This window comes from Radiomyces spectabilis, assembly GCF_025331425.1.
Source record: "Radiomyces spectabilis strain NRRL 2753 chromosome Unknown BYT42scaffold_11, whole genome shotgun sequence".
NCBI classification, from domain to species: Eukaryota; Fungi; Mucoromycota; class Mucoromycetes; order Mucorales; family Radiomycetaceae; genus Radiomyces; species Radiomyces spectabilis.
The window spans coordinates 190,486-216,788 of NW_026251936.1; the positions used below are offsets into that span (position 1 = coordinate 190,486).

A 26,303-nucleotide genomic window follows, 5' to 3' on the forward strand; every position below is an offset into this window, starting at 1 on the left:
GGTGCAACCTAATGCAGGTATCTAAAAATGCGCCTTTTTAATGCAAAATGCGGGTGGAGCAGAGCCAAGTCACAGATCGTCGCTTTTTCTGTTTGCCACACTCATTGCCATGGACATCGATCCAGCCAGCCACGCTGATGCCGATCCTTCAACTGTGATCACTGAACAGACCACAGTGATTCAAACGACAATGTCTGCTCTTTCTGATACACAAACCACAACCGTCACCGCCACTGTGACCGATGCTTTGATCGAGCAGCAAGTCGATCCTGCTGCAGCGACAGACGAAGTAGGCGAATCTCTGGCTGATCCAACAATGACCGTTGGTGTGGCCATGGAGACGGAAGCTGTCGAAATAACAGAAGCGTCTGCGCCATCAGGGTTCAGCATGTTCATCCATGATGTGGCGCAACCATGCACTCTGGTCGCTTCAACCGGCGATCGCTATAATACAACTGTACAGCAATCGCTGTCAAACGAAGTTCACCTTATCCAACAGAGAGCATCTCCCAGCAATGTACACGAAGCCAACAACTTTTTTCGAAACGCGAAATGGTCGCCGGACGGCACTTGCCTATTGACGAATTCCGAAGACGATGTTGTTCGGTTATTTAATATGTAAGGCTGCCTTGTTATGCACCTGAAGCTTCCAATCGCCCATTGATACGCTTCTGTTAGGCCCCCAGGTTTGTACGGTAGTCCATCTGAAGGTATTGTTATACGTAGTCATTGTTGCTGGATTCATTAGTTTGCTCAGACTAGTACCTTGACAGACATAGAGCCATTGGAACCTATTTTGGGAATTCGTGGAGGAGAAACAATTTACGATTTCGCATGGTTTCCTTCCATGTCCATTCACGGTAGGTCGAATCACACTTGTTATTTCTGCACCGATGTGTATTATAACCAAATAACACTCAATACAATATCTCTTCGTACCTAGATCCTGCCACTTGCTGTTTTCTTACTTCTGTACGTGATCATCCGGTTCGTCTGTGGGACGTCACCACTGGAGAGGTAAGACAGCGTCGCGAACATGGTGTTTAGACCGTTCCCTCTGGTATTGAAGGTGCATCATATAGATCCGTGCATCTTATTGCGTCATTGACCATCGGGAACGTTTTATCGGCCCAAATGTTGTTGCTTTCAACCTGGATGGCTCAAAGTAAGATAGAATTCCTTTTATTGTTATTACGCGCCAACTGATCATTGAGTTATTTCTGTGAAGGATCTATTGCGGATATGAAAATATGATTGAAGTGTTTGACGTGCAGCGTGAAGGCCAAGAATCTACAAAGTTACCCACCATCCCTTCCCGTCGCAGTAAACAAGGTCAAAAAGGTATATCAAAAAAGAGACTCTCCGGATCGATATAAAATTTGCCACAGTCCATTCACAGTTATCGATTTTAGGGATTATATCATGCCTTGATTTCAGTCCGGATTATGGTGGTTTGTATGCGTGTGGATCGTACAGTCAATCTATTGGCATCTATGATGAAACGAACAATGAACTGTGCCTAAAGCTAACCGGTATGCAAGGCGGCGTGACTCAGGTACAACTTTTTTACTATTTTTGTGCGATTGGGCACAGTGGTCGGATTTTGCTGTGATTAATCTCTTTGTGTATCTAGGTCAAATTCTCGCCCGATGGTAGCTTGCTCTTCTCCGCTTCTCGTCAATCCGATGCTATATTATGTTGGGATATCCGAAATACTGCCAATATCCTTTATGAACTGCCACGTCCAGGGAAAACCAATCAACGCATAACTTTCGACATTGCTGCCAGTGGAAAAGTACTCGTCACTGGCGATCAGGTAAGATGACGGAAACGGATCGTGAAACGCCGCCATCCAATTCACCGACGACTTGTATTCATTGTTCGATGTAAAGGATGGGCATATTCGATTCTACGACTTGGAAATCGGAGCAAGCGAAGAAGAAGACGATGAGACAAGGCCCCGTCTATTGAGATCGTTTGACGGTCACCAAGGTATATCATTCTGTATGCATGTATTTTGTTAACATGACACTCATCCATTCCACCGTTTTAGATATCACGTCATGCGTTACTTTTAACCCCGTTTATCCTTACATTGCATCCACATCCGGACAACGCAAATTTACGGTTCCGGAGGAAAGCAGTAGTGACGACAGCGATGATGAGGATGGACAAATGAGTGATATGCAACAAGACGTGGTGATTGATAACACGTTGAAAATCTGGCAGGTCCAGGGGCAGTATGCATGGTATCCTTATGAAACAGACACATTCGTGGAAGAAGAAACAGTAACAGCTGAAGCATAAAACCCACGTTCACAACTGATTTCCATTTATCCCCACAATTGTTCATCATGTAATTTACATCCATTTGGCAGCCCAACATCATTCACATTTAAAAATCATATCCGAATAGTCACACGTCTTTTTTAAATGAGTTCATTGTCTAAATTAAATAGCATGCTTACACTTTCACCATTGTGAGTTCGTCGTATTGCCTCGGCAAAGATGGGGGCGACATTGAACGTGTACAACTTGCTGCATTTACGCGTGTGTTCTTCCTGCGGCACCGAATTGCTGACCACCACTACATCCAAGTAACTTTGTTGAATACGTTGCAATGCATCACCACTCAAGATGGCATGCGTAATAAGCGCATAAATCTTTTTCGCTCCTTGCTTATGCAACACCTTGGCTGCTTTGCTGATGGTGAAAGCCGTGTCAGCAATATCGTCTACCAAAATACACACTTTGCCGGAAACGTCGCCCACCAGCATCATGTCCAAGTGGTTCGGTTTATCGGGACGCCGACGTTCTTTATGAATTAACGCGAAGGTCATGTTCAATTTTTCCGCGATTCTCGTGGCTCTTTTAAGCAAGTGATCATGTTAGTCTCAACCATAAGCATCATTCCATTTCAGCTTATTTTTAATATCAAAGGTGCACGCTCACCTTTTTGCGCCACCGGCATCTGGGGATACGATGATGGCATTCTGATAATCGGGGATCTGCTGTTTTATATAGCGGACCATGGGTGGTTCGGACGACAAGTTATCAACGGGGCAATCAAAGAAGCCTTGAAACTATCACAAGCAACCATGCATTCAGAAACATAGGAGCATGTCCAAAAAAAAATTCGTGGCTTTACCTGTGGATCATGGAGATCCATGGTGATAATATGGTCTGCACCTGTAAACAATGACGACACATAGTTAGCCTATCCCATCGCCATACCGTGTCCAAAATCATATTTACCTGCGCATGTTAGTAAGTCTGCCACCAGAGTGCCTGACCGAGCCACCCATTCACGGTAGCTGCCGTTCTTATCATTGTAAGCACATGGTAAAGGAGCATTATCAGCGGGAGTGTACGTGTGTGGCCGCTCCATGGGTCGTTCCAACTTTTGCGCCATGGCGATCCGTTCGACTTCCCTTGTAAAGGATTCTGCGTTGATGAGAGCCCCGCGATCCATTTTGGGCGTCGAAGGTACAGTACGTGGGGTGGAAGGCACAGTCCGTGGCGTGGATGGCTCGGTCAACGGAGGCGCTTGTGTGAGTGGAGCGCCCGACGGTCGGTAAGGGATATCGGCTTGTCTCGAATATGGAAAATACGGAATAACCGCCGTGACTCTTTTTGCCGACGCTGTTTTGCAAGCTTGAATCATAACAAGAAGCTCCATAAGGTTATCGTTGACGTGACCACAACCGGACTGGACGATATACACATCTTTTTCGCGTACGGATTGATAAATCTCCACTCGTGTTTCTTGATTACTGAATTTCGACAATGTACAACCGCCAATTTGGCAGCCTAAATGTTCAGAAATCTTTTGTCCAAGTTCTGGAATGGACGATCCTGCAAACAACACGAGATGACGCATAAAGAAAGTTCAAAGAGGTAGCGACCCACACGAGACAAGAAAAAAAGAAAAAAAAAATCATGCGTGCGCAGTGTCAATTGAACGCATCGCTTTTTTTTCACCCTCAGCCGATCTGTCTTATTTCTGTGTGACGTTGATTTATCTAAAGCAATTGGTTGGGGCCAATATGGAATCTCAATTTTTTTTTTTTTTCCTGTATAGCAGCCTGCTTGGACCACACTTCATCACACATGTCACGACAGTTCGGACCTAGAAGTGTAAGGTAGGAGAGAAAAACAAGGTTCATTGTCATCATTCCGTTAACCATGGTAATAGATCGTATCAGAATTTACATAACCGATCTGCATTGCTCGGTGATACATCACGGACATGGACCCCGAGTCCTTCATCACACATGTTCAACAGCGCATCCACACCTGGTTCATCACCCGAACGATCCTATAAAGTCAAAATGGACGATGGTGATCTCGAGCATTTGGAAAGTCAGAGCGATGAACGTATAACGGGATTATCTGCCAAAGTCAAGCTGTTGAAAACGGTAAAGTAGTCGAACAAAAGCCTACTATGCTTTTCCTTGGCCTTTATTCTTATGTATCAACGATGGGGTTATCAGATCACAGGGAAAATTGGAGACGAGATCAAACATGGCAACAGTATTATTGATACTATGGTAAGAGGATGCGCTTCTTTTTTCTTTCTTCCAGACTGGCGGAGATACTCACATGATGCACCATTGACGTGGCGGTCTACACAGAATGATCAATTTTCAAATACGGGAGGGATTCTGGGCAAAACCATGCGAAACTTCAAAGTGATGGCCGAGAAAGAATCCGGAGCGACCATGTGTTATCTCATGTTTTTTGTCATTGTCATGGTGATTCTTCTGTATTACTGGTTCTTTAGGTAACCTGAGATGCCTCGGCCCCAATGATGCAAAAATAGACTTTCTCTTATCCTTGTATGATTCGATACCAAATTTCTCAACCTTTCCCCCCTCTCCCCCAATACCTGATCATCCGTTCAAGATATAATACACGTATAATTTTGTATCTATTTCCCAAGAATAAGACTGGAATAAATTGGCGAGAGGTAATACAATGAATCTAGAGTAGGGAGAATACGGCGGGAAATGATGATAAAATAATACAATGAGGGTTGATTGTCAGTAGAAAGGCGTTTATACACGTTCTGCAATCCAGATGGCGGTTTTGCAGCCTTGCTTGATGACTGCGCTCAAGGCCGAATGGAAAGGCGCTCTCTGAGCATCGTGTGCAACGGCAATATCGTGGTGTTCCAACTCTTCATCTCGGCATTCGGCAATAATCTATGCAAGCAATTGAAATAAGAAATTAAGTCTCGCTGAAGCTGGCAAGAATAATATTTTCGGATTCCAAAAAGACCAACCTTTTTGAGATGCACCAAGTCTTCATTGTCGTCCTTGATGGTAGCTAATTCACGCAACTGATCGTTGTAATGGTGACCAATGACGGTTTCCACGGCTTCAGTGCAAGCCATGGCGGCTTCTTTTCCAAGCAATGCGGTTCCGGCACCTACAGCGAACCCGGCGACTTCCCAAATAGGTCGTAGTAAACTGGGACGAACGCGATGGTGGCCGACCAAGTCGCTGAAATACTTTAAATGTTTCTTTTCCTGATCCCACATTTCCTGCAAAAGTGGCCTCAGATTGGGATCGTGACCCAACACCGCTATTTGTCCTTTGTAAATGTAGTAGGCGCCCACTTCGCCCGATTGATCCACGCGAATCATGGGAGCCAGTTTTTCCTTTTCTTCAGCAGTGAGTGGACGGGAAGGCATCGCACTGGCGGCCGTGGTAGCCTGACGCGTAGCGGTGGTCAATGCACGACGAGCAATAGCACCAATAGGGGACAATTGCATAGACATGACTGTCGAACAGGAATATATGCACAAGAACGAAGAAAAAAAAAAGGAAAAAAAAAATGTCTCCGGGCTTTTGCGGACCAGGGTGCATTGTCAAAAAAAAAAAATCGTACGGTTATTGCGCTACTTGAAAAATGAACAGAAAAAAAAGCGATCATCGGCCCGAGCAAGGGATTGCCATGCAGACGTCGGCCTTCTCTCGTATGATGAAACTACTCTATACGGCCCCCGCGGTGATATTACTTGAAAGCAAAGCCACATACAAATCATAACTGTCAGAGATTGCTTCAAAGAGTCGATTGTGATTTGAATACAAGCGATATAAAAAACACGATCATGTCACCACGCAGCGATTACCATTTAAACGCGTGGCTAGCATATCTTGTATTCCTCGGTAAACCGGTAAAATCCAACCGGAAATATAAAGGCAAAGTGCATATACCATAAATATTTTTTTGCGGTCATCGAGGCCGAAGAAACTGATGGGCTTAATTTTTCATCATCAAAAAGCGTAGCAGAAAACTAAAAGATCGGTTTATTGTCACGGTCACCGCTGCTTTCAAACGTTGTAGGCTCAATACTTGAGTGTCACTTTTTCATTAGACACTGAGTCGTGTCTGCATCCCGTTTCTGACATGGCCACATCAAAGTCTATTGTGGCGCACTGTTATTATTATTCAATATTTAGTGTGTTTTCCATGATCAGTCTTTAAATCTGCTTTGCCGTCGCGCTTTTTCCGAGAGCGCAAGAGAGTGTACAAGGCATATTTGCGAATTAGCGTACTTCTTTTTACTTTCCATATAATAGTGATTTTCGCGTGTCTTGCCTTGCCAGTTTCATCTGAAACAACAGAGCAATAATGCTATGATATGACAATAAGCGCTTAGATATTATTTCACGAAATCAGGGTGCTATTCTCAGTGCATCATGTTGTAATGATTGACGGAACACAGAGACCCAAGGGCAAGCGGTTTTGAGCATAACTTTAAAAGAACTCTTTGTGGCTATATTGAAGGAGACTTATGTCAATAACCACGACTAGAGGAGGCACTCCAACGTAGTAGTACCAACTGTAACTTGGTTTCCCTTTATGAGTTGGTGCTGTCTTGGTAACATTAGGTGTTTGACCTGCAGGACTGGTGCACTATCTCCGGTTAAAAAACTGAGCTTCCCTCTTCTCCGCCCGATTGTTGAGTGCTGTATATGAACCGTAGGGCATTTTATAGAATATCAGATTATGTCGTCCAGATATTTCTAGCGTTGAAGTTGGTATACTGTAATAAGTGGGTCCATTTTGAAAATCAATAACGCGATCAAATAAAAGGGGGGGGGGGCTTGGAAAGCTTTAACGCATCAGGCACTTTAACATCTACCGTAAATCATCAAGAGTGTCACTAAAGCAACAAAAAGTTTGAGGAGCAGGCAGCGGAGGAAAAGGAAAGAAGGAAATATGGCATATTGTCGACCGTGCAACAGCTAAAGAATGCAACGGCGATGTATATGAACTGTATATGAACAAGCGAGATGTCATATCAGTTAAAAAAAGGCAGCTACCACGGCAATCGAAATTGACATCGTTACAGTATTTTTGTCGACGATGAACGTTCCTGGATAGATGTTGATCGCGATGAGATAATGAGATCTGTGTGAATCCTTGTCTTTTGTCTGAATCATCTGTAGATCGACTTCATTATCTGTTGTAGGAACGCTCCGTCAACAAAGAAGATCCATATGTCTGTGGGAAGGAGATACATAACTAGATGCCTATTAGGATGTTGAATATGCGTCGCTGTCCCGCCAATTATCATCATGCTTCTGAAAAAATAGTAATTTCTCCTCATTTTTCATCCTTTTGTTGATTACGAGAAATATGAGGGCTGCAGTTAAGTACCGTCAAGGCAAAATTGTTACAACGTGAACCGGTGGCAATCAATGGACTGCACTTGTGTCACTTGCAGGCAGGTGAAGCAAGAAAACGATTGGCAATTGCTTCATGGCTCTTGCTTCAGGCGTCCGGTCATGTTCTGTAGTGCGCTGTTAAATCTTGTACTATTGAAATAAAAATTTGGGATGGTAACACAATCGCTGTCCGCCGGGCGAAAATGATCGCAAAGCATTCATCTCTATAAGAATACTATATACTCTATTGGCGGTATGTCGCATCTGTCTTGAACGTCGACATATGGCTTGATCTGTTGAAGCAGAATTCCCTTAATAGCAGTATCTTGCACGAGTGCCTTGTCAAAATTCCTGACACTGTAGCATGTGTAGTATAGGAGAGCCAATACCAAATAAACTCGCCAGCTATTCAACTGAACAAGTACCGTTCTTTATGTAAATAATTGTATCTATCTATCTGCCTGTGTGGGTTTATAAATCAAGTAGGAGCGCTGCTGAGAAAGTTTTCATGAGCACATAGATCATGAAAAAAGGCCGTCACGGTAATCTATCCATGAGGGGCTGGTTGCGGACGACAAAATAAAATAAAACGAGAAGGCAAAAAAAATCCAGAGAAATTACCCTTAAACATAGTAGTATCATGTCACTTCCCTTTGGCCTGACCAAAGGTAAAATCATCTTTGGTACGGTTGCGTCCGTTTTTGGAGGTACACTCTACACAAGCTACTATTATGATAATCAATCCAGACGAGCATTGGCCGATCAGGTGTCATTCCTTGCTAAACGGCCATGCGGTGTTCATGTAAGTGGATCTCGGTTAATGAAGCAGCCAATGCACACATAGCCGACAGAGGCTTATACGAATTACAACAGGAAATGCCTCGTAAAGTATCTGTTTATATTTCGGCACCTCCAGGTGACAGTCTCGAAAAGAGCCGAGCATGGTTCCGTGACTATGTAAAGGTATGCCATCAAGAAAAGGCCAATGGCAAAAGAATGGAGCAAATGAGGGATTAATGCAATGTTTGGAAATAGCCAGTGCTTGTCGCCGGTGCGGTGGATTATGAAGTCAAGGAAGCGAGCAAGCCGGGACAGATTGAAGCCTTTGTGCGTGATGAAATTTTGAAACTTCGACGAGAGGACCAAGCCAACGCCGTAACGGAATCTTCCACGACGGAGCAAACGAGTCAGAATCCTTTTGCACCCATGATGGCAGACGTCCAAAAGAAAATCAAACAAACGAGCCAAATCGACGGTGTGTTGGCAATTGGCCGAAATGCATGGAGAGAGGTGCTGAGTGGTATGACCAAGGGCTGCGAAGCGGATCCGTTGGCCATTGAGGAGCCTCCCACAGTCGAGCCAGCGAAAACCGAGGAACAGACGGACGCCACATCCGCGGACACTGACGAAGCTCCATTAACGCCAGCAGAAAGCCAGACGACGATGAACGATACAATGGCGCCTCCGGAACGAAATGTGGACGAGATGCCATCGGAAAAGGAGATCAAGGAAGAATTGATTGATGATTTAATGACTCCAGGCGGTGTGACAACGATGGTGGAAGAAAAAGATCATTTTTCGTTACCTTCCCGACTCTCTCCTGTCATGTATATCCCTCATGAGAATATCATCGGCTGGACCAACATTCCTTATCGGTTATATATGTGGCTTGCGGATTACAAACGCGTGGAAAGAATTGGTCAATATGCGGTTGCTGCCGTCTTAAATAACAAACGTCCCTTGAGAACGGATGAGGCTGATGTGGGACAAAATGAAAAAGTTTATTGGCTAGGTGATGAAGCTCAAGAAGCGTTAGCAAACGACACTCCGATCGTCATCGACGAAAGAATACGTCCCCATTTGCAGACATATACCAGCGATGACTTACCGTAGAACGTGTGTGTTATTTTATCTTTAAAATATTTAAAGGAGTAAAAAAGTTTACATTCTTGTTAGATACATGATGCTTATAGAATAAAATATTTACGATCTGATTAAACATTAGGCTTCTTGACGGCGTTTGAATTTCTCTTGCACACAGAAAAAAAAAATTTAAAGAGGTTGCAGGTTTTTTTTTTTTTTTTTTACTTTGTTGTAATCTCGTCTTTATTCGATTGTCCGCCCATGGCTCGTGGTGCTCAGAAGGAACAAGCCAGGTGAGTGAGTTAGGACAAGAAGAACTTTTTGTCCTGAAGAAAATGGGTTCGGAGCTTGCATATTCATTGTCACCTGTTTCCGTTCATGTCATGGTCGCAGACAAAAAGCCCAAAAGGAAGCTCAAAAGAAAGCAAAATCAGGCTCCCAGTTGGCCGCTCGTGCGGCGGGTTTGCAGGTAAAATTTATTGTCACGAGATGTTAATACCACCGTCGTGATGGTAATCGCCGTTGTCTCTTCATTCCCAGATCAAGTGTCCCAAGTGCTTTGCTGCCATGGCCAACTACAAGCTCTTGGTGCAGCATATGGAAGTAAGTGTGTGGGAGGGAGGGAGAATGGGAAAGCAATTGTAGTGGTCTTAATGGATATTTGGAATTTAGGCCAAACATCCCAAGGATGCTATTCCCCCAGAGAGCAGTTTCAGCTCTTAGAAAAATGTACATGTTAGAAAAATCAAACCATCTGGTGGGAATGAGTTGTATGTCGATAGAATGTCCAGATGACAATGCATATTAATGCGCTCGTTTTCTATGGAAAGGGCGTACATTTACAATCATAGACCTGTGTTTTATTTCTGGTGATATAGTATTTATTTTTGGTGTGGCGATGGTGATAAAAAAAACCCAGGGCGCGCCACTTGTTTCTTCGTGATACAGACCATTTTGACGTGGGCAGCCGCATCGTACCGTATACGAACATTGTGCATCACTGTTTTCTATATTTATTCCTTTTCTTCTGGTTTCTTTTTTTTTGGATTTGCGCAGTCGCATTCTCAAAGCACGAAAAAAAAGGCACTGGATTCGTTTTAGATCCTATTGTATCGCATCTAAAAATCATATCATCTACGTCGTCATTGGATCATGTTCTGCTGTGGTGGTCGTCCTCCTTGTATTTTTTGTCACGTTTCGAAAGAGCGAGGATTCCTCGTTGTTTACGAGGTCAGTTGGCACGGTTACTGTATGTTTCGACATGTGGCATCGGTGGTCTAATACAACATGACACAGGACGGGGATCTGATTGCTTTTCACGATCGTTCACCTGCAGCTCAACTTCATCTTTTGGTCATTACTAAGCGACATATTGGCACCGTCAAGAATTTGGATTCAAGCGATGTGGATCTGTGTAAGTGAACATTGTGACAACCGAGTAATGGCGAAACTTTTGAAAAGAAAATTTACAGAATAATGGTCTCCAGTGCAGAAAATGGTACAACGGGGAGAGCTGCTGCTAAAGGAACATGGGTTTGATGCGGACAGTGGACATCAAGTGAGGTGAGTGGGAACTTGCCTATTCTATTCCAGGGCCAACCCATGGTGATGGTGGCAAAATACGATGATGATGGTGATAGTGGGTGATAGTGTCCCCATGATATGGCTGGGGGATGGCCTTGTTTTATGTCTCACGAATGGATTTTCTGAATTTTTTTTTGTCGTGTGTTTATTTTCAGACTTGGATTTCATGTGCCACCTTTCAATTCGGTTGACCATCTGCACATGCATGTTATTGCGGCACCGTTTAAAAATATATATCGGCGGTGGAAGTACGATCCGGTGACTCCGTGGTATACGGATGCTAAGCGAGTATTGGACCGCTTGAAGCGTGGTGAGAAGCCTGTGTAGTACGGATTTGGCTGGGCGGATTTTGGTTTTTTAATGGATGCAAGCACGGGGTCCCATTCATGATATCATTATCGGAGAGGGTCTTTTTTTTTCCCTCTTCTCCCCTTTTAGAGTTTTTACATATATTATTGCAAAAAAGGACTAACCTGATGAGGGCTTTCCCCTCTTTTCCTTTTTTTGCGATTTTTTTTTTTTGCGTTTCTTTTTTCTTTTGTTTCTTTCATTATCATTGTTGTTATTATTCACTCGCTCTTTTTCTTTCTTTTTTTCACTTTTTTTTTTTTTTTGGTTTATCACTATTCCTACCCGCATATAGCAATTTGGTAAGACACTAGAACAAAAATCATATACCTTTGAAACCCTAAAGAAAAACTAAAAACACACAAAACTTCTTGTGGTTTTTTTTTATCAGCAAAGAAAACCAGTTTTGGAATGTCCGTTTTCCTACAACTAAAAAACTTTTTACGTAATGGCGGAAGATCCATCTCATCGTCCAACGAATTCCAAAGTCCTGAACAAAAGAAAGCAAAGAAGTATGAAAACGCCGCTCGTTGTGTGGTGAACGAAGAGAACGAAGCCAAAAAGCATATGCCGAAATATGAAGGCTTGGAAGGCTATAAGCTTATCAAAAAGTTGGGAGAGTAAGTGATATTTTTCCACCTCTTTATTATTTGTATCGGTGGTCGTGACAAGATGAGGATGATGAGCGATTTTTTTATTTTTTTTTTTATTTGGGGTTACTGATGAGCTTAATTATTTGCAGTGGCGCCTTCTCCAACGTGTATGAAGCAATCGATTTGGAGACGGACCAAACCGTGGCCCTTAAAGCCGTACGTAAATTTGAATTGAGCCCTACACAAGTAAGTCCTATGCATAGGTTGTAGACCTTCAATGTTTTCCATCACACTTTTCATGATTCACACAAGCTGACAATCAAATCATCTACATATAAATGCATCAAATAGAAAGCCAGCATTCTCAAAGAAGTGCAAATCATGCGCACAATCGATCATCCTTCCATCGTCAAATTGCATCGCTTCATTGAGACCAAAGAGGTATGTCATATCATGTATTTTTCTTGTGGCCTTCTCTAATTTTTTTTTATTACATTCGGTATTGATTCAATGCATAAAAGTATTATTTTCTCGTTTTGGAATTATGCGAAGGTGGCGAACTGTTTCATCAAATTGTCCGCTTAACTTACTTTAGCGAGGATCTCGCCCGTCACTGCATACGTCAGGTCGCCGAAGGAATCCGATATCTCCACGAAGAAAAAGGCGTTGTTCACAGGTAAAAAGAGTGAAGAAAGCTATTTCTTTTTCTTATTCAAAAAAAAAGTGGGGATGGATGCAGATGGAAAAAAAAAAAGGTACTGGGAAATCATCGTTGAGCCATAGCCTTTTTGTCAGAGGACGGGCCCAAACCGATGATGGTAACCATCAACAACATGAGGTTTTGCCCCAACAACAATTATTATCATCTTAACAACATCACCGAGAAAGACAAAAAAAAGCTTATTATGATCATGCCACCATCCACAATGACTAACCGTGATTTTATTCCCCCCCATCACCCCCTTTTTTTTCTAGAGATATTAAACCTGAGAATCTTCTGTTTGAGCCTATTCCTTTCATGAAACGGACCACACCTTTGCCTCCACCGCCACCGGAAGAGGAAGATGAGCCGAAAGAGGACGAAGGCGAGTTCATTGAAGGTTTAGGTGGTGGCGGAATCGGACGGGTAAAGATCGCCGATTTTGGTTTATCCAAGGTCGTCTGGGACCAACATACCATGACACCCTGTGGTACGGTGGGGTACACTGCTCCCGAGATCGTACGCGATGAGCGGTACTCAAAGTCAGTGGACATGTGGGCTCTCGGCTGTGTCCTGTATACCATGTTGTGCGGTTTTCCCCCGTTTTACGATGAAAGTATTGAAGTATTGACAGAGAAGGTGGCTCGAGGTCACTACACATTTTTGAGTCCATGGTGGGATGCCATTTCCGCTGATGCCAAAGATTTGGTCTCGCATCTGCTATGTATCAACCCCAAAAGCCGTTATACCATTGACCAGTTCCTGAATCATCGGTGGATGCAGATGAAACAGGTAAACGCAAAAAAAAAAGAAAACGATGCATGAAGCACCAACCATCCAACAAATCTGCACATGAAGATCACTAACCTGTTATATTTATTTTTGTGGACCTTTATTTTATTTTTATTCTTCTCATTTAAAGAAATCACCTCACGCTGACTTGGCAACGTCTGAAATTTTGGTACCCGCATCGACCACGACCTCTGTCGCCACACCAACAATTGTTGCTACCCCGCCACAAACCATTCCTTGTTCCGAACGTCGTCGTGATGTCTTCTCAACCGGACTTACCTCAATGAAAGAAATCTTTGACGTTTCGTACGCCGTCCATCGTATGGCCGAAGAACGCGCACGACGAAAAGAGATCAAAAAGAAAGGAAAGAATCAACATGGCTTTCAGCAAGCTATTCACTCACAAATGTTGGATGACGACGAGGATCACGACGACCCAGATGAGAATCATGACGATGATGTTAGTGACGATCTGACAGGCGATGAGACGTCGTCCAGTTCGCAAAGTGCCAACGAAGAAGAACACGAAAGACAGATCGAAGTATTACGTAATAAGTTAGCTGATACCTCTGTCGATCAGGACACACCCGGTAAACGACTGCAACAATTGCAACGCGACCGATTACTGCAACAGATACGACAAGAAGAACAAACTCGTCAGCGGGTGATTAAACCACCTAGTGACAAACGTGGCCAAAAGTCACACAAGAGCAAGGCCGTGTTTGATCTCAATTTGGACAACGCAACACTTCTTGGACGAAGGAAGAACAATGAAAACTTGGCATCACCGCTGGTTCGGACATCACTCGACACTTTGTAAAAAATAAGAAGAAAAGGGAAACTGCACAGGAGAAGAAAAAAAAAATCACAATCTCGTTCTCATGCGTCTTTTTTTGATTTTCCATCATATCACACTGTTCTTTTGCTCGATTCTTCATCTGTATCCATGTGTATGCGTAGTTATTTTTTTTCTTTCTCCTACTCCCTTCTTTCATTTTCCAGATTTTTCTATTGTTCAATTTTTTCTTCCCTTGGCCAAGTTTTTCTTTTTAACCCATTATCACTGTGATGTGACCTTTGTTCCTTTTCCTGTTTTTTTTACACTCTTTTTACCCCCTTTTTCTATCCACGTCATTTATACCATGTAGTTTAAAGAGTTCATAATCCATTAGTTTTGTAACCATTGTTTTATCATTTTGAAATCCAAATTTGTCTGAAGAATAAAAACGGATCATATCTTGTTCATTTGTGTTAAAGATCTTTTTTTTTTATATCGTTCAGTATCGAGAAAAAAACTGGGGTGTCAGAGAATTAAAGGCTGAGATAACCCAAAAAAAACCAGGAGCAAAAAAAAATGGCCCTGACGGTCCTCACAGTGACTGCTTCTTTGCTCATCAGACAAGTTACAAAAAAAAGGTCGGGGTATGAATCCAGTCTTCTCCTCTTTTTTTTTTTTTTTTTGTTTGTGGACGGCAAAGAAAAAAAGCGTATCTTTAAAAAGATAAAACCTCTTTCTTTATTATTTGTGAATTTCTCTGTTTATCTATTATATGGTTCTTGTTGGTGATATGACGACATCGATTGCCGATATTTTTGAGGACTATGTAGAGAGTAAGTTGGTCTTGGTTGAATGGTTTTGGGGGTTGAGGAGATAAAAGATCCATTTTGGAGGAAAAAAAAGAGGTGTGGGGAGAGCAGAGGATTTAAAAAAAGAAGGTGGGTGAAAAAAAGTGGCTCAGCTGACAAAGGGGAACCCTCATTCGTAGGTTTGCAGAACTTACCATCGGAGATTGATCAAAACATGCACGAACTGCGTAGCATGGATGAAGAATTTCAACGTAAGCAAAAAAAAATCAATGGCCTTGATGACTCCTTTTTTATTTTATGTTCTTGCTATCTTGCACACTGCAAATCATTCATTTCACATTGTCCATGTCCACTGATTGTTGCATGAATTCATCTTATGTCCAGGATTTAGAGAAATTTACACAAAGCACAGGCGATCCTATGCCAAGTTACTGCGAAATCCATCCTCTCCCCCCACACCCAACGTTGCACAACCTCCACCTACACCCACCGCTCACGTCAACCTAGTAGCAGCACGACTACAATTAGAAAAAGACTACAAGACAGCTATTCAGAAACAGGATCAGAAAATCGAACTCGCCATGCGCATGTATGATCTCGTCTCTCGGCACATTGAACGTATTGATTCCCAAATGGCGAAAAACGGCATTGCCGAACTCGATTGGATAGCATCCAATAATCACAGACGAGGGCCTTGGGATGAATCTTGGCGTCACGATGGTAAGCACTTGTCTACACTGTTTCCCCAAAAAGGGAATAGTCAATACAGTTCGTCATCTTACCTTTTTTTTTTTTTTTTTTTTTTTACTTTGCTATCACGCAGCAGCAGCTTCTCGGAAACGATCCATATCCAATGGTGGTCCTGCTGGGTTCCGGAAACGGTAAGTGTCATGGTAAAACAGGATTTGCTGAGGTTGCCATGAAATCATCATGAAGTGATAATTGATCATGGATTTTTTTTTGATTTATACTTTTTGGTATTCGTATTTTATAGAACCCATCACTCGTCGCGTCCCAATCCAGCTATTAATGGTCACCGCGCCTTGACCGAATTGGAGATCGACCCCAATGAACCGAGATACTGTTATTGCAACCAGGTATCGTTTGGTGATATGGTCGCATGTGATGGTGAAAACGTAAGTTGTCTTTTTTTTTTATGCCTCATCCTTGGGCCCCCATGGTTGAATTCAACTCGTCTTATTTTTTACCTTTTTACCTTTTTGCCTAGTGTGAAAAAGAATGGTTTCATTACGCTTGTGTTGGCTTGGTGGAACCGCCCGCTGGAAAATGGTTCTGTGACGAATGTGCTGCCGAAGAAGACAACTATCGGTTCAAACAATACACAGACGATTATTAAACAGTATATCAACTTTTTGTACATATATCAAACGACAGTATAACTGTTTTTCTTCCTTGATAACCATGATCATTGGTGGTACTTTCTGCTCTTTGCCACTATTCTACATTATACTGCTACTGTATACAGAGAAGAAATACGTGATAGACCATCTCTAACTTCCTGTAGGACAGCAACAGAATACGGGTACCCTGGAATGGTCCTTTCTGGAAGCGTAGCAACAATAGCATGCATTGTTTATTAAACGTTTACACAGTGCAAGAGTGAGCGAGTCTACCATTGTATACGACACACCTACTATGAGCGTAATAGGATACTAACATGAATAGGTTGGACGATGAGTATATTCATTTATACTACTCATAAAATTGAAGTACTGCAAATGCCTGTAGACTGCTTTAATCTTCCATTGATTTTGATCCGGTGTTTATGCAGCTGGTTGGTTGCTAGTCGAAAAATCAATGCGGAGCACATCAGTATGTTGCATGATTGTTTTTTCCAACTTATAAGAAAACTATCCATCATTGACTCCGTAAGCAGGCATTGATCGTAGAGCTAATGCTTTTTACCTTTATTTATTTATTTTGGTTCTCAAAATAAAAAGAGTCTCGAAGTATTCCCTTTTTACCTTTTTTTCGGTTCCGACCAATATGTTTTATTCTTTATTTCGTCTCGCAACAGCACAGAGAGCATTCTATCTTTGGCCGCGCTTTAGTTACGCTATCTTACACACAAAGGCAAGAAACTCTTACGATGGGCTTGGATCCATGGTCATTATCCTGCAACAAGCCTTGCTTCGCTTCGCTCGCTTGTATCAAATAATGAAGCTCTCTCTCTCTCTCTCGCTAAAAGGCCATAAGACTTGATTAAAGCATATAAAAGTAGTCGAACATTTAAATGGAATGACTTTAGCCCGTTGTTCATTGTCAGTCACATGCATATTCCTTATAAAATCGCGATTTGCATCACTGGTAAAATCCCAATATTGAGTCTTTGATGCATTGTAATTGTATGCTATAGCCGCAACAACATACATATGAATGAATGATCGAGAAAAACGGAATTCTGTAAAGGTCGATTACAAACGAAGAGACGTTGATCAAAGGAATTCAGGTTTTCGAGCTGAAATTGGCCATCATTTGGACGCGTAACTTGAGGCTCAGTTTCAATACTGTACGCCCAAGAAACAGTTTATATGAAGGTGCCCAAATCGATGTTGCCTACACGAAAGGATGTGCAGACGAGCTTTGGACAATACCTTCGGCGTGCTGTCAATGTTTTGCTAACGTCATAGGGGACGAAAACCGTAGATGATAAAAGAACAGTGATCAAATCTGTCAATTGATTAATGAGGCCGCTGCAGTTCCTGCCACAAGGTTCAAGAGGCGATCAGAGCGACCGGTGAATGGTGAGTTCATTTCCAGAATTCTCCTATATGTATGAATGTCTACAGCGCCCTTTGGCCTACTTTGACCTATTGCGATGTAGAGCCTTGATGGGGCCGAGAAGCTCTGCTAGTAGGACCAGATGGTTGATTGGGATGCCTCCTCTTTTCAGAGTTGGCCATCTTGAGTTCCCGTGACACTATCCAAACCGAGAATGTAGGGCTTATCATTTAGAAAAAAAAGATTTGACTGCCCATCGAGGTACAAGACCATGGCACAAGTATGTCTCCAACTTGACTGCTCAGAAGGCATTAGGTCATCAAGCCATCGAGTCGATGCGTTGCGATGGATCACGTCTTTCACATTTTGGCAGATGCTCTTCACATGTCAAAGAAAAAAATATAAATGCAGTAAATATTCAAATGCCGCCAAGAAGCTGGAATGATTATGCCGTAGATTCAGGACAAGGCCAGGATCACACATTCCACAGAGGAGGAAGCGATAAGAACTAGGGGGTTGAATCTTAAATTACCAGAGGTCTCTGGAGAAGGGTTTCGTCGTCATGCAGCACGCACATGATCCGGGGAACTATGGTTCGTGCTGGCACTTTTTGACTTTTGCCCTCGTCAACATGAATACATCTCGTGCACCAAAGATATATTAGATCAAAATCTCGAATCTTCTAGTAGCATTAAATTTCGTAATGAATCTTATCGAGTATGCTCAACCTTTGTAATTGCACTAGTATCCGCATATCGTGTTTATGCTCTAGTACCGCGATAGCAAAGTTGAGAGCGGAGGCACCATGCGTGCGGATTCTGTAGATAAAGTAGTCGCTTTTTCAGAATTATTTAAATTGGCGATTGCTTACGATGAAAAACAGAAGCTAGCCTATCGTTGAAATGAAAAAAAAAAAAAAAAAAAAAAAAAAAAAAAAAAAAAAAAAACTGGTGGGGAGTGGGGAGAAGGCGGAGGGCGGAGAGGTGGGAGAGATTGGGGAGAAAAAAGCCCTAGATTTTGTGTTGTGTGATACGAGATAGTCGAAGCGGGTAAGTTGGTTAATGTTGATTCGTTCGGGGTGGATAAGAAATTTATCGTATTGCTTGGAGCTGGAAAAGGGTGTGCGTGCGATGTGAGAATAAGCTTAACTAAAGGTCTTTTCTATGAAATTCTTATTCGTGTCCGGTTTCAGTTAAACCTTATTCGCGGCATTTTGTAAATGAAACTTGTTCTGAGACTTGGCAATTAGGAACAGCGAATGACCGGTTGCCTGGCCCTGTGCCCGAGGGAAACCCACGCCTATACCAAACGGATGTATGATTTCGTACCTGACATCGTACACAGAATATACCTCCAAAAAATTGGGCCACAAATCGCATCAGGAAATAGGATGGCGGACCCATTCAATCTGTGTTAACAACATTCCTCGATCGGTATTCATTTGGGGTTTAAAAAAAACAAACAATTTTTTTGTTTCCGAAGTGGCACTTTAACCATTTTTGAAATTCGATGAAAAACATTTTATCCAAAACAATGGAATCGGTCTTTCCAGGTCCGTTTTTTTTTTAGCTTACTGCTTCATCGTTTATTTTATGATTCTTTTTCCTCGGCGGTTAGATTTACACAATAAGTCTTACACGATCAAAAAGAACAGAAAAAAAAAATCAAGAATATTGAGTTTTCCCGGAGCTCGGTTAAACATCCGATAGGCATTCCGGTCCGCCTTTGGTGTTGCCATGCCGAAAAAAAAACAAATACAAATGAACCTAACCTTATTGATAATGACTCCAAATCATGCTAGTAGCCGTAGTTTTTTTCTTTGATACCAATAAAAAACGACGTTTATGATAAAAAAGGGTATCCAACTTGGAACCGCGCTGCGGAAATCAGAACTAGATAAGAGGTGAGAAAAAAAATATACACATTTTTTGTAAGACGAGATTTTTGTTGGCGGGTCATATAATGAATCAGAGATAAGAAACCATGAGCCGCATACGATCAGAAGAACCTGAACATATATTTTTTTATCGGTCAAGAATGGATGGTTTGAACCAATTATCGATCCAGGTTGTAATCGAGTGATCTTTTTTTAAACGCGCTATAAGAAAAAATTTCTCTTCAGCGAGGAGGAGAGGAGAACTAGACCATGGATGTCCAAGTCCAAAGCCAAGAGGTATAGTGTACGATCTTCGATCGATCGATTTGCGAACTTCAATAATTAGGCTCACCAAAGTAAGTTTTAATTGTATACGTTTTATGGACAACTCGGTTGGACCACACAGTTTATGACAAATCGGGCTCATTGCTGGAAAAAAAAAATTTTCAGTGGAGAGAAATCGAGGCTCAGTTCAATGATTAGCGCGTAATTCACCATCGGAAGTTTGTTTGTTCAACTATCCCACTTTACTCAATGTAGTAATGGTCAACAACAACGAAACATGCGTTTCTAAGTGGTCATTTTGGATCATTGGATCTCACTAAGCAGCCTTAACATGGATGGCAAGTCAAAATATAATGTATAAAGAAATAGAAAATACCATCTAGGACTTTCCGTTTAGTCCATGTGAACGTATTTTGCGTGAACGAAAATAATCGTCATGTTAAGGAATTGCAGATCTACATCATACGATGTTTCCTGATCGATGTTTCCTGATCGATGGATTTTTATCCGTTTTGTAGGAATGCAATAACGTCACAGTTTTCGGCCATGCTATACTCCCTAATCAAATTTTTTGCCCATGGAATACGCAAGAACCATCTTTTTTGCCAGATCCCGTACCATGCAAATGCCAAGTGGGGAATGTGAATGTGTGATAGATATCCGAGTGGGACAAAGGCCAAACAAGTTTCCAGTTTCCGGGGATGGCGGGGATCAAAAAATTTATAGTCTAATGTATTATTCCTTAGTCGCGGCTCTGTTCCCCTCCCCCCCAAAAAAATTTAGATGCGAGTCCTATTCGTTCCGAAAGAGTAAAATAAGCGTGTTCTTTTCAAATTCTTCTGCCTACTTCCCCTTTTTGTATCCTCACGATTCTGTATGTCATGGAGCCAACCAAAAAAAAATACGCGAAATAGAAGGAAAATGGCACTTTTCGGTAGACAATTGTGGATTTGTCATGTGAAAATTTCCAAAAAGAGAAGAAAACCAAAAAGAAAAAAAAAATAAAAAAAAGAGAGTGCGCGCAACTCCGGTGGGTTAGCAAAATGTCGATTTTGACGGAAACGCCAAATATTGGATTGATCGATGATGGTGGATCGGATTTCCATGCAGAAAAATGATGGGAAGAACCGATATTTTAGTTTAATCGGCGCTTAGAAAAATGACTTGTTCAATCTCGATTTCGTTCTTTGCCAAATCGATCGAAAGTACCCAGCTCACTGGTTCCCTACTGGCTGTAGCCGGGTGACATCACACTAGACTTTGTTATCGTTGGTCGTGCACAACTTGGTGCCTGTCCTTTCTTTTATTGTTCATACTCTGTCAACTCGTCTCATTCGGTAAATTTCAACTTGACCATTTACTTTTTGCAAATTCTGGCTTGCCTTGTTCATGTTTCTTGATAGAATCGTGAATGGGCACCGACACTTTTTTTTTCTAGACGTCCTTCTATTCTTTCTTACTTTTCCCATTTTTTTTTTCCCTTTTCCATACCCGATATAAACTTTTGGATATTTCTACTTTTTTTTTTTTTATTCTTGTTTTTCAGACCTTTTTCTTTCCTATCCGTCTTTTGCTTTATTTTGACATGTATACTTTTTTCATTTTTCGTTTGACTTTTTTGCTGTCATTGATGCGCTTCTATCCATTTTCACTTTTTTTTTTTTTTTTGTTCTTCTTCCAGAACCAAACGAGAAAATGCACGCAACTAATCATCGAATATTTCTTAGATCTCTGAAATAAGCCAACATTTAAAAACAAGACCTTTATTACTTATTAAGCAAAGACCGCTTATTTTGTTCCTATTCCCTTTGCTCGCGGCTTGAACCAATCATTCTACTACCTCTATTATGTAAGTGCCTCAAACATCTTTATTTGAAACAGGTTCCAAAATACAGTTGTGGAGATTTATGAAAGAGAATCATTGAGCGGATGGAGGCTTTTGAAAAAAAAAAGGCAGAACGAAAAAGGAAAGCGCTGTTAACTAACACGATTTTTTTTTTCTTTCTTTTTTTTTTCCAGCTATCTTTCCACCTTAATTCAACTTTTTACGAAAACGGGACGACTTTATCATCGTCTTGATCATCTCGATCCGTCGTGTTATGTATTAGGTTTTCATGATATGGCTTCAGGAAGTAGTATCTCTGGCTCCCCAAACAGCCATCATAGTAATAACCCTGATGAAGGCAGCAGTAGAAGGTATGTATAACAAACGAAAGCACCTAGCCAGAGCCATCCAGACAACGATCCACAGAGTATTACAAAGCCAAGATTCACCAGATAATACGTCATAACACATAACTAATGAATGATTCGCTTCTTTTCTTTTCTCCCATCGAAAGAATATCACGATCGAGGACCCACGACCAAATATCAATGCAAGACGATGACAACTTAAATTCTGACTCGCCATCTCAGTCCACCACTCAAGCCGCTTTCGTCAACAAATTATACAAGTAACATCTACCCTCTTCCTCTCACGTCAACGTCCTTTAAAAAGCAACCGTTCTCATCATCTCGCTTTTCGCTTGCCTCTCTTCTTTTTCTTTTACCTATTCCTATGATAGGATGCTTGAAGATCCAGATATGCGACATTTCATAACATGGTCAGGCATGGGTGATCTGTTCAGTGTATCTAATCCAACAGCATTCTCAAAAAAAGTCTTGCCTCGTTATTTCAAGCATAATAATTGGCAAAGTTTTGTACGCCAATTAAACAGTAAGTGGCTTGATCTCCCTCCTCCATTTTTTCTCACATCGATCCCGTGCTAATGATGCTTCTTCCGCGTCCTCTTTCGTTTTCCTTTTGGCGACTTGTTTCAATCTGCTTAGTGTATGGTTTTCATAAAGTCAACGATATGATCCATTCCAATCTGACCAACGAAAACCAAACCTGGGAATTTCGACATCCTAATTTTCGGAGAGGTCGTGTCGATGACCTTCAAAAGATCAAACGAAAAAGTCCCAAAGCACCTACTTCCTCCCCAGCACGTCAAGTACGAGTGCTCGATCGAACCGATTCCGAGGACGATATGTACATGCCTTTACAAAAGCAACTCAACAACGTCGAAGAACGCGTTATTGGCATCTCTCAAGCTTGTCAATTGTTATACAGCGAAATGATCAACGTGAAACAAGCTTTGTCAGAACAACAGCAGGTAAGCTCTGCCTCGATCATGCGTATTCCGTTCTGATGGACGATTTTTTAATTTAATGGTCATCCCTATTGTAGATGTTGAAAACGATTGTCGATTTGTTTAGTCACCAACGTCCCGCGGAAGGTATGCCCGATCCAACCGTCGTGATCGATCGTGAACAACGACTTAATAAGTTCCTTCACTAGCCGATAGATTACCAGCCAATATTTCCAATTCAAGTGGTAAAATCAATGTTTTAGGCCCTTTATATATTTCTCTTGTTGACATGGAACGTTAGTAGATCCCTTGGTGAAGACTGATCCACAAGCCACGTCCGAGGCCAAACTGATGTCAACCGTACAATGTCAGTCCCCCACGGCCTCACTAAGCGGAACCAGTTCTATTTGGTCGCGTGTTCGTCATGAAGGCCAGACTTCACAAACATCTAATTGTACTTCCAAGTCATTTGATTCACCATTGCAACCTCCTCTGCCTTCCGTGGATGTAGTGCGATGGCGCGATAACATGGACGGAGTCGTGTCACGGACGTTAACGCCGCCATCAGGCTATCGCGGAACCGACGATGGTCGCTTACACTTGCCTCACCCTAGCCAAACCGAATTTCCACCGACCATGACCCCAACATCAGCTCAGACACCTGGAGTAGGGCAGTCAGGTAAATTAATTGAAGAATCTCATGCAAAACCGCGAATACTTGATTCATATACAATTGTCAATGCATTTGCAGATCCGTCGAAAAGAACCCGCACCGCTTTGATGAGTTTCGGCAAGCAATCACATCTACTTAATCCACTCGATGTTGATGACAGTAAGCAGATGAAGAAAAAGCAACGGCGCGGGATTTTTTCTTGTCTATGGTTGTGTTCATGGATATGGGAACTGGAAATGTTAACGTGCTGCTTCTTTAGATGATTCAAGAAAGGATAAATATACAAAACGACGTCGGAAAGATCACGAATATATCCCCTAAGCTGGTTATTTATGTCAAGCCCTTTCATGTGAAAACGATTTTTGGAAGAGAAAGAAGTTCTGTATATGGTTTTTTGGTTTTATTGATCGATGTTCATGCATGTTATAGACAGGTTGATCCGATGTTTTTGAACATAAATGCTGGAAATGGCACACAAGCTATATGTTATGGCTGATATTGTATCAAACTACGGGCTCTCGCTATTTGCGTCATTCCCCTACTTTTTCGTTATCGGACATGGTCACTCTGTCCCAAACCTCAATCACTCACTCATTAAAAAACAAATCATGTTGTGGGCTAATGAATGATTTGCATAGGCTGGTGGCTCACCCAACGATCCTTGGATGATGAATCATATGGCTTGATAAATAAATGATGAATTCCTCGATTGTACAATATATAAAAGTGTTCTTTTTTTTTTTTGTTGCTATGAGGCTAAATAAACATGTATGACCCGTAATCGTATGTTGGCAGCGTAGTCTCTCGAAATGGAATCTCTGAATGACACCAAGCTTTAACAATACTCAGAACACCAGGAACTATGATAAATGCTAGCGCGGCATAAAATTTGCCTCTATGCTTGATAGCTTCGTATCGAGAGAGCATGTGGTACTTTCTGATCTTTCAAGTCTCATTGAAAAAGAGACAGAAGAACACCAAGATACGAAGATCTTCTTCACATATGGCCTGATCACACAAGCCATTCTACCACAATTTTACAGTAACCGAAATTCAGTAGCATCCTCTTCACTTGGAACTTTCTTTATCGAATTACCTCGAATGAATTTATCCCTATCGTTTCTCACCGAATATCAATAGGTGACTGCATCAACCATAACAGCCAAGGTATTTCAATTAAGGCACATGTGTTACTCCACGGAGAAGACCTTGCGGTTGCAGATTCGGCTACGCAATATAACATTCCCGAAAAGGACCCGCTATCAGCTGTCGGTAGGAACCTATCTCTCTCTCATCTCGCTTTTGTTTCATACAAGGCCTTTGATACCCTTTACCTCCTGTCAGTATTGCTTACATTTTATTTTCAACACTGTCCTTTTTTTCACGGTGACACTGCAGCACCTATTCCTTCCTCACTCAAAACGCACGTGTGGTACACTCTCATTTATCCTTTATTTTTATATCTCTTTGGCATCTTACACCTCGGTCACTGATTTTCTTTGCCAAAACAACTATGGCAGCCGTGTAAAGGAGAGCCAATGTGGCACAGGCGTGCAGTATCACAGTGCGACTATGTCAATGCCGGACTGTCGGAGTTATAAACGGTCCGGGCTGTCTTCTTGTTTTCCCTCTGTGCCCGTGTTGAGAAATTACTGCTGGAAGCAGTTGGCAGAAATCCTCCTTTCTCTCCACGGTCTTAAAAGATGGTATGTGAGGCTATGGCATAATGGTCAAACCGTCAATCAGGCGGTGTATCGATAGAGCGTTACGGATTGATGGATAGATGGATGGATGGGAGCAGATTTTCCATAGCGGGGAGCGATTTTTTCATCACGATTTGACGGGGGACAGGAAAAGGAATAGATGATGGATAATCCAACATGGTTGGAAACGAACAATGGGGGAAACGCAATTCATCGAGAATGGCTGTACTCACTTTAGGGTTTTGTTTTCAATATGACTGTAGACTAAGGGTACTTCCTCGTTCGGTAAGCGCCACACCAAGTCGCACACTTTGTGCCGTCGTTGCGGTCGTCGCTCCTTCCACAAGCAGAAGAAGACCTGCGCTCAGTGCGGTTACCCTGCTGCTAAAATCAGATCTTTCAACTGGTCCGAAAAGGGTCAGCGCAGAAAGACCACCGGTACCGGTCGCATGCGTTACTTGAAGGAAGTTCACCGCCGTTTCAAGAACGGTTTCCGTGAAGGTAACATTCGCTCTTCTCCGTGATTTGGATCTAAAAAAAAGAAGAATTACCTTCTCACATTCTGCATTTCGTTTTTTCAGGTTCCCAGGCCACCAAGAAAGCCGTTGCCGCTTCCGCCTAAATAACACGACACGAATACATCATCCTTTCAAGCGTTTCTTTTTGACGTCTCGGTTGACCTTGTTTTCTGAAATAAAAAAGAAAAAGAGAAATCTTGAATCTATGATTTATCATTATCAAACAAGC

General features: G+C 42.0%; 11 protein-coding genes across 11 annotated transcripts; 9 read left to right on the forward strand and 2 right to left on the reverse strand.

Moving 5' to 3' along the window:
* The first annotated feature begins 80 nt into the window (after positions 1–80).
* On the forward strand, positions 81–2,443 carry BYT42DRAFT_580036 (WD40-repeat-containing domain protein). Its single transcript, XM_051569457.1, has 10 exons — positions 81–618; positions 679–710; positions 774–860; positions 944–1,017; positions 1,083–1,165; positions 1,229–1,341; positions 1,413–1,555; positions 1,634–1,816; positions 1,893–1,992; positions 2,054–2,443. The coding sequence occupies exons 1-10, from the start codon at positions 110–112 to the stop codon at positions 2,305–2,307; spliced, it is 1,578 nt and encodes a 525-aa protein (XP_051420381.1). The 5' UTR covers positions 81–109; the 3' UTR covers positions 2,308–2,443.
* On the reverse strand, positions 2,430–3,880 carry BYT42DRAFT_616477 (phosphoribosyltransferase-like protein; the record flags this gene model as incomplete). The annotated part of the gene is made up of 4 exons (XM_051572070.1): positions 2,430–2,868; positions 2,953–3,083; positions 3,149–3,189; positions 3,256–3,880. 4 exons carry the CDS (start codon positions 3,878–3,880, stop codon positions 2,430–2,432), a joined length of 1,236 nt encoding a protein of 411 aa, XP_051420382.1.
* A 204-nt stretch (positions 3,881–4,084) lies between these two features.
* On the forward strand, positions 4,085–4,917 carry BYT42DRAFT_580041 (uncharacterized protein). Its single transcript, XM_051569458.1, has 4 exons — positions 4,085–4,142; positions 4,196–4,418; positions 4,494–4,550; positions 4,635–4,917. The coding sequence occupies exons 1-4, from the start codon at positions 4,111–4,113 to the stop codon at positions 4,785–4,787; spliced, it is 465 nt and encodes a 154-aa protein (XP_051420383.1). The 5' UTR covers positions 4,085–4,110; the 3' UTR covers positions 4,788–4,917.
* BYT42DRAFT_580044 (ubiquinone biosynthesis protein COQ7) lies at positions 4,918–5,836 on the reverse strand. Its single transcript, XM_051569459.1, has 2 exons — positions 5,285–5,836; positions 4,918–5,204 (listed from the first exon to the last, which is right to left on the reverse strand). The coding sequence occupies exons 1-2, from the start codon at positions 5,780–5,782 to the stop codon at positions 5,058–5,060; spliced, it is 645 nt and encodes a 214-aa protein (XP_051420384.1). The 5' UTR covers positions 5,783–5,836; the 3' UTR covers positions 4,918–5,057.
* A 2,387-nt stretch (positions 5,837–8,223) lies between these two features.
* BYT42DRAFT_580046 (mitochondrial import inner membrane translocase subunit Tim54) lies at positions 8,224–9,675 on the forward strand. The gene is made up of 3 exons (XM_051569460.1): positions 8,224–8,481; positions 8,553–8,642; positions 8,715–9,675. The coding sequence occupies exons 1-3, from the start codon at positions 8,320–8,322 to the stop codon at positions 9,570–9,572; spliced, it is 1,110 nt and encodes a 369-aa protein (XP_051420385.1). The 5' UTR covers positions 8,224–8,319; the 3' UTR covers positions 9,573–9,675.
* Positions 9,676–9,803: 128 nt separating this feature from the next.
* On the forward strand, positions 9,804–10,265 carry BYT42DRAFT_616481 (At2g23090 like protein; the record flags this gene model as incomplete). The annotated part of the gene is made up of 4 exons (XM_051572071.1): positions 9,804–9,835; positions 9,936–10,011; positions 10,083–10,145; positions 10,215–10,265. 4 exons carry the CDS (start codon positions 9,804–9,806, stop codon positions 10,263–10,265), a joined length of 222 nt encoding a protein of 73 aa, XP_051420386.1.
* A 429-nt stretch (positions 10,266–10,694) lies between these two features.
* BYT42DRAFT_501489 (HIT-like domain-containing protein) lies at positions 10,695–11,109 on the forward strand (the record flags this gene model as incomplete). Its single annotated transcript, XM_051564772.1, has 3 exons — positions 10,695–10,772; positions 10,839–10,956; positions 11,030–11,109. 3 exons carry the CDS (start codon positions 10,695–10,697, stop codon positions 11,107–11,109), a joined length of 276 nt encoding a protein of 91 aa, XP_051420387.1.
* A 616-nt stretch (positions 11,110–11,725) lies between these two features.
* On the forward strand, positions 11,726–14,834 carry BYT42DRAFT_580058 (kinase-like domain-containing protein). Its single transcript, XM_051569461.1, has 7 exons — positions 11,726–11,776; positions 11,866–12,094; positions 12,217–12,313; positions 12,419–12,508; positions 12,589–12,743; positions 13,043–13,559; positions 13,690–14,834. Exons 2-7 carry the CDS (start codon positions 11,886–11,888, stop codon positions 14,377–14,379), a joined length of 1,758 nt encoding a protein of 585 aa, XP_051420388.1. The 5' UTR covers positions 11,726–11,776; positions 11,866–11,885; the 3' UTR covers positions 14,380–14,834.
* A 195-nt stretch (positions 14,835–15,029) lies between these two features.
* BYT42DRAFT_66025 (uncharacterized protein) lies at positions 15,030–16,672 on the forward strand. The gene is made up of 6 exons (XM_051572777.1): positions 15,030–15,170; positions 15,326–15,397; positions 15,531–15,866; positions 15,970–16,027; positions 16,141–16,282; positions 16,375–16,672. Exons 1-6 carry the CDS (start codon positions 15,110–15,112, stop codon positions 16,501–16,503), a joined length of 798 nt encoding a protein of 265 aa, XP_051420389.1. The 5' UTR covers positions 15,030–15,109; the 3' UTR covers positions 16,504–16,672.
* A 5,496-nt stretch (positions 16,673–22,168) lies between these two features.
* BYT42DRAFT_548267 (HSF-type DNA-binding-domain-containing protein) lies at positions 22,169–24,174 on the forward strand (the record flags this gene model as incomplete). Its single annotated transcript, XM_051566003.1, has 7 exons — positions 22,169–22,245; positions 22,614–22,765; positions 22,879–23,204; positions 23,279–23,327; positions 23,482–23,859; positions 23,932–24,012; positions 24,113–24,174. 7 exons carry the CDS (start codon positions 22,169–22,171, stop codon positions 24,172–24,174), a joined length of 1,125 nt encoding a protein of 374 aa, XP_051420390.1.
* A 1,347-nt stretch (positions 24,175–25,521) lies between these two features.
* On the forward strand, positions 25,522–26,298 carry BYT42DRAFT_580069 (60S ribosomal protein L37). Its single transcript, XM_051569462.1, has 3 exons — positions 25,522–25,559; positions 25,820–26,057; positions 26,138–26,298. Exons 1-3 carry the CDS (start codon positions 25,557–25,559, stop codon positions 26,176–26,178), a joined length of 282 nt encoding a protein of 93 aa, XP_051420391.1. The 5' UTR covers positions 25,522–25,556; the 3' UTR covers positions 26,179–26,298.
* The last annotated feature ends 5 nt before the right edge of the window (positions 26,299–26,303 follow it).

Bases quoted from the DNA above. Each gene is read 5' to 3' on its own strand.
- BYT42DRAFT_580046 (XM_051569460.1), top strand. From the start codon at position 8,320: ATGTCACTTCCCTTTGGCCTGACCAAAGGTAAAATCATCTTTGGTACG. The intron at 8,482-8,552 runs GTAAGTGGATCT...GAATTACAACAG, and splicing joins AACGGCCATGCGGTGTTCAT to GAAATGCCTCGTAAAGTATC. The intron at 8,643-8,714 runs GTATGCCATCAA...GTTTGGAAATAG, and splicing joins GGTTCCGTGACTATGTAAAG to CCAGTGCTTGTCGCCGGTGC.
- BYT42DRAFT_580041 (XM_051569458.1), top strand. From the start codon at position 4,111: ATGTCACGACAGTTCGGACCTAGAAGTGTAAG. The intron at 4,419-4,493 runs GTAAAGTAGTCG...TGGGGTTATCAG, and splicing joins AAGTCAAGCTGTTGAAAACG to ATCACAGGGAAAATTGGAGA. The intron at 4,551-4,634 runs GTAAGAGGATGC...CGGTCTACACAG, and splicing joins ACAGTATTATTGATACTATG to AATGATCAATTTTCAAATAC.
- BYT42DRAFT_66025 (XM_051572777.1), top strand. From the start codon at position 15,110: ATGGTTCTTGTTGGTGATATGACGACATCGATTGCCGATATTTTTGAG. The intron at 15,171-15,325 runs GTAAGTTGGTCT...CCTCATTCGTAG, and splicing joins TTTTGAGGACTATGTAGAGA to GTTTGCAGAACTTACCATCG. The intron at 16,028-16,140 runs GTAAGTGTCATG...CGTATTTTATAG, and splicing joins CCTGCTGGGTTCCGGAAACG to AACCCATCACTCGTCGCGTC.
- BYT42DRAFT_580069 (XM_051569462.1), top strand. The intron at 26,058-26,137 runs GTAACATTCGCT...TCGTTTTTTCAG, and splicing joins CAAGAACGGTTTCCGTGAAG to GTTCCCAGGCCACCAAGAAA.
- BYT42DRAFT_580044 (XM_051569459.1), bottom strand. From the start codon at position 5,782: ATGTCTATGCAATTGTCCCCTATTGGTGCTATTGCTCGTCGTGCATTG. The intron at 5,205-5,284 runs GTTGGTCTTTTT...TTGCTTGCATAG, and splicing joins ACTTGGTGCATCTCAAAAAG to ATTATTGCCGAATGCCGAGA.
- BYT42DRAFT_580058 (XM_051569461.1), top strand. From the start codon at position 11,886: ATGTCCGTTTTCCTACAACTAAAAAACTTTTTACGTAATGGCGGAAGA. The intron at 12,095-12,216 runs GTAAGTGATATT...AATTATTTGCAG, and splicing joins CTTATCAAAAAGTTGGGAGA to TGGCGCCTTCTCCAACGTGT. The intron at 13,560-13,689 runs GTAAACGCAAAA...TCTCATTTAAAG, and splicing joins GGTGGATGCAGATGAAACAG to AAATCACCTCACGCTGACTT.
- BYT42DRAFT_580036 (XM_051569457.1), top strand. From the start codon at position 110: ATGGACATCGATCCAGCCAGCCACGCTGATGCCGATCCTTCAACTGTG. The intron at 619-678 runs GTAAGGCTGCCT...CGCTTCTGTTAG, and splicing joins GTTGTTCGGTTATTTAATAT to GCCCCCAGGTTTGTACGGTA. The intron at 1,342-1,412 runs GTATATCAAAAA...TATCGATTTTAG, and splicing joins CAGTAAACAAGGTCAAAAAG to GGATTATATCATGCCTTGAT.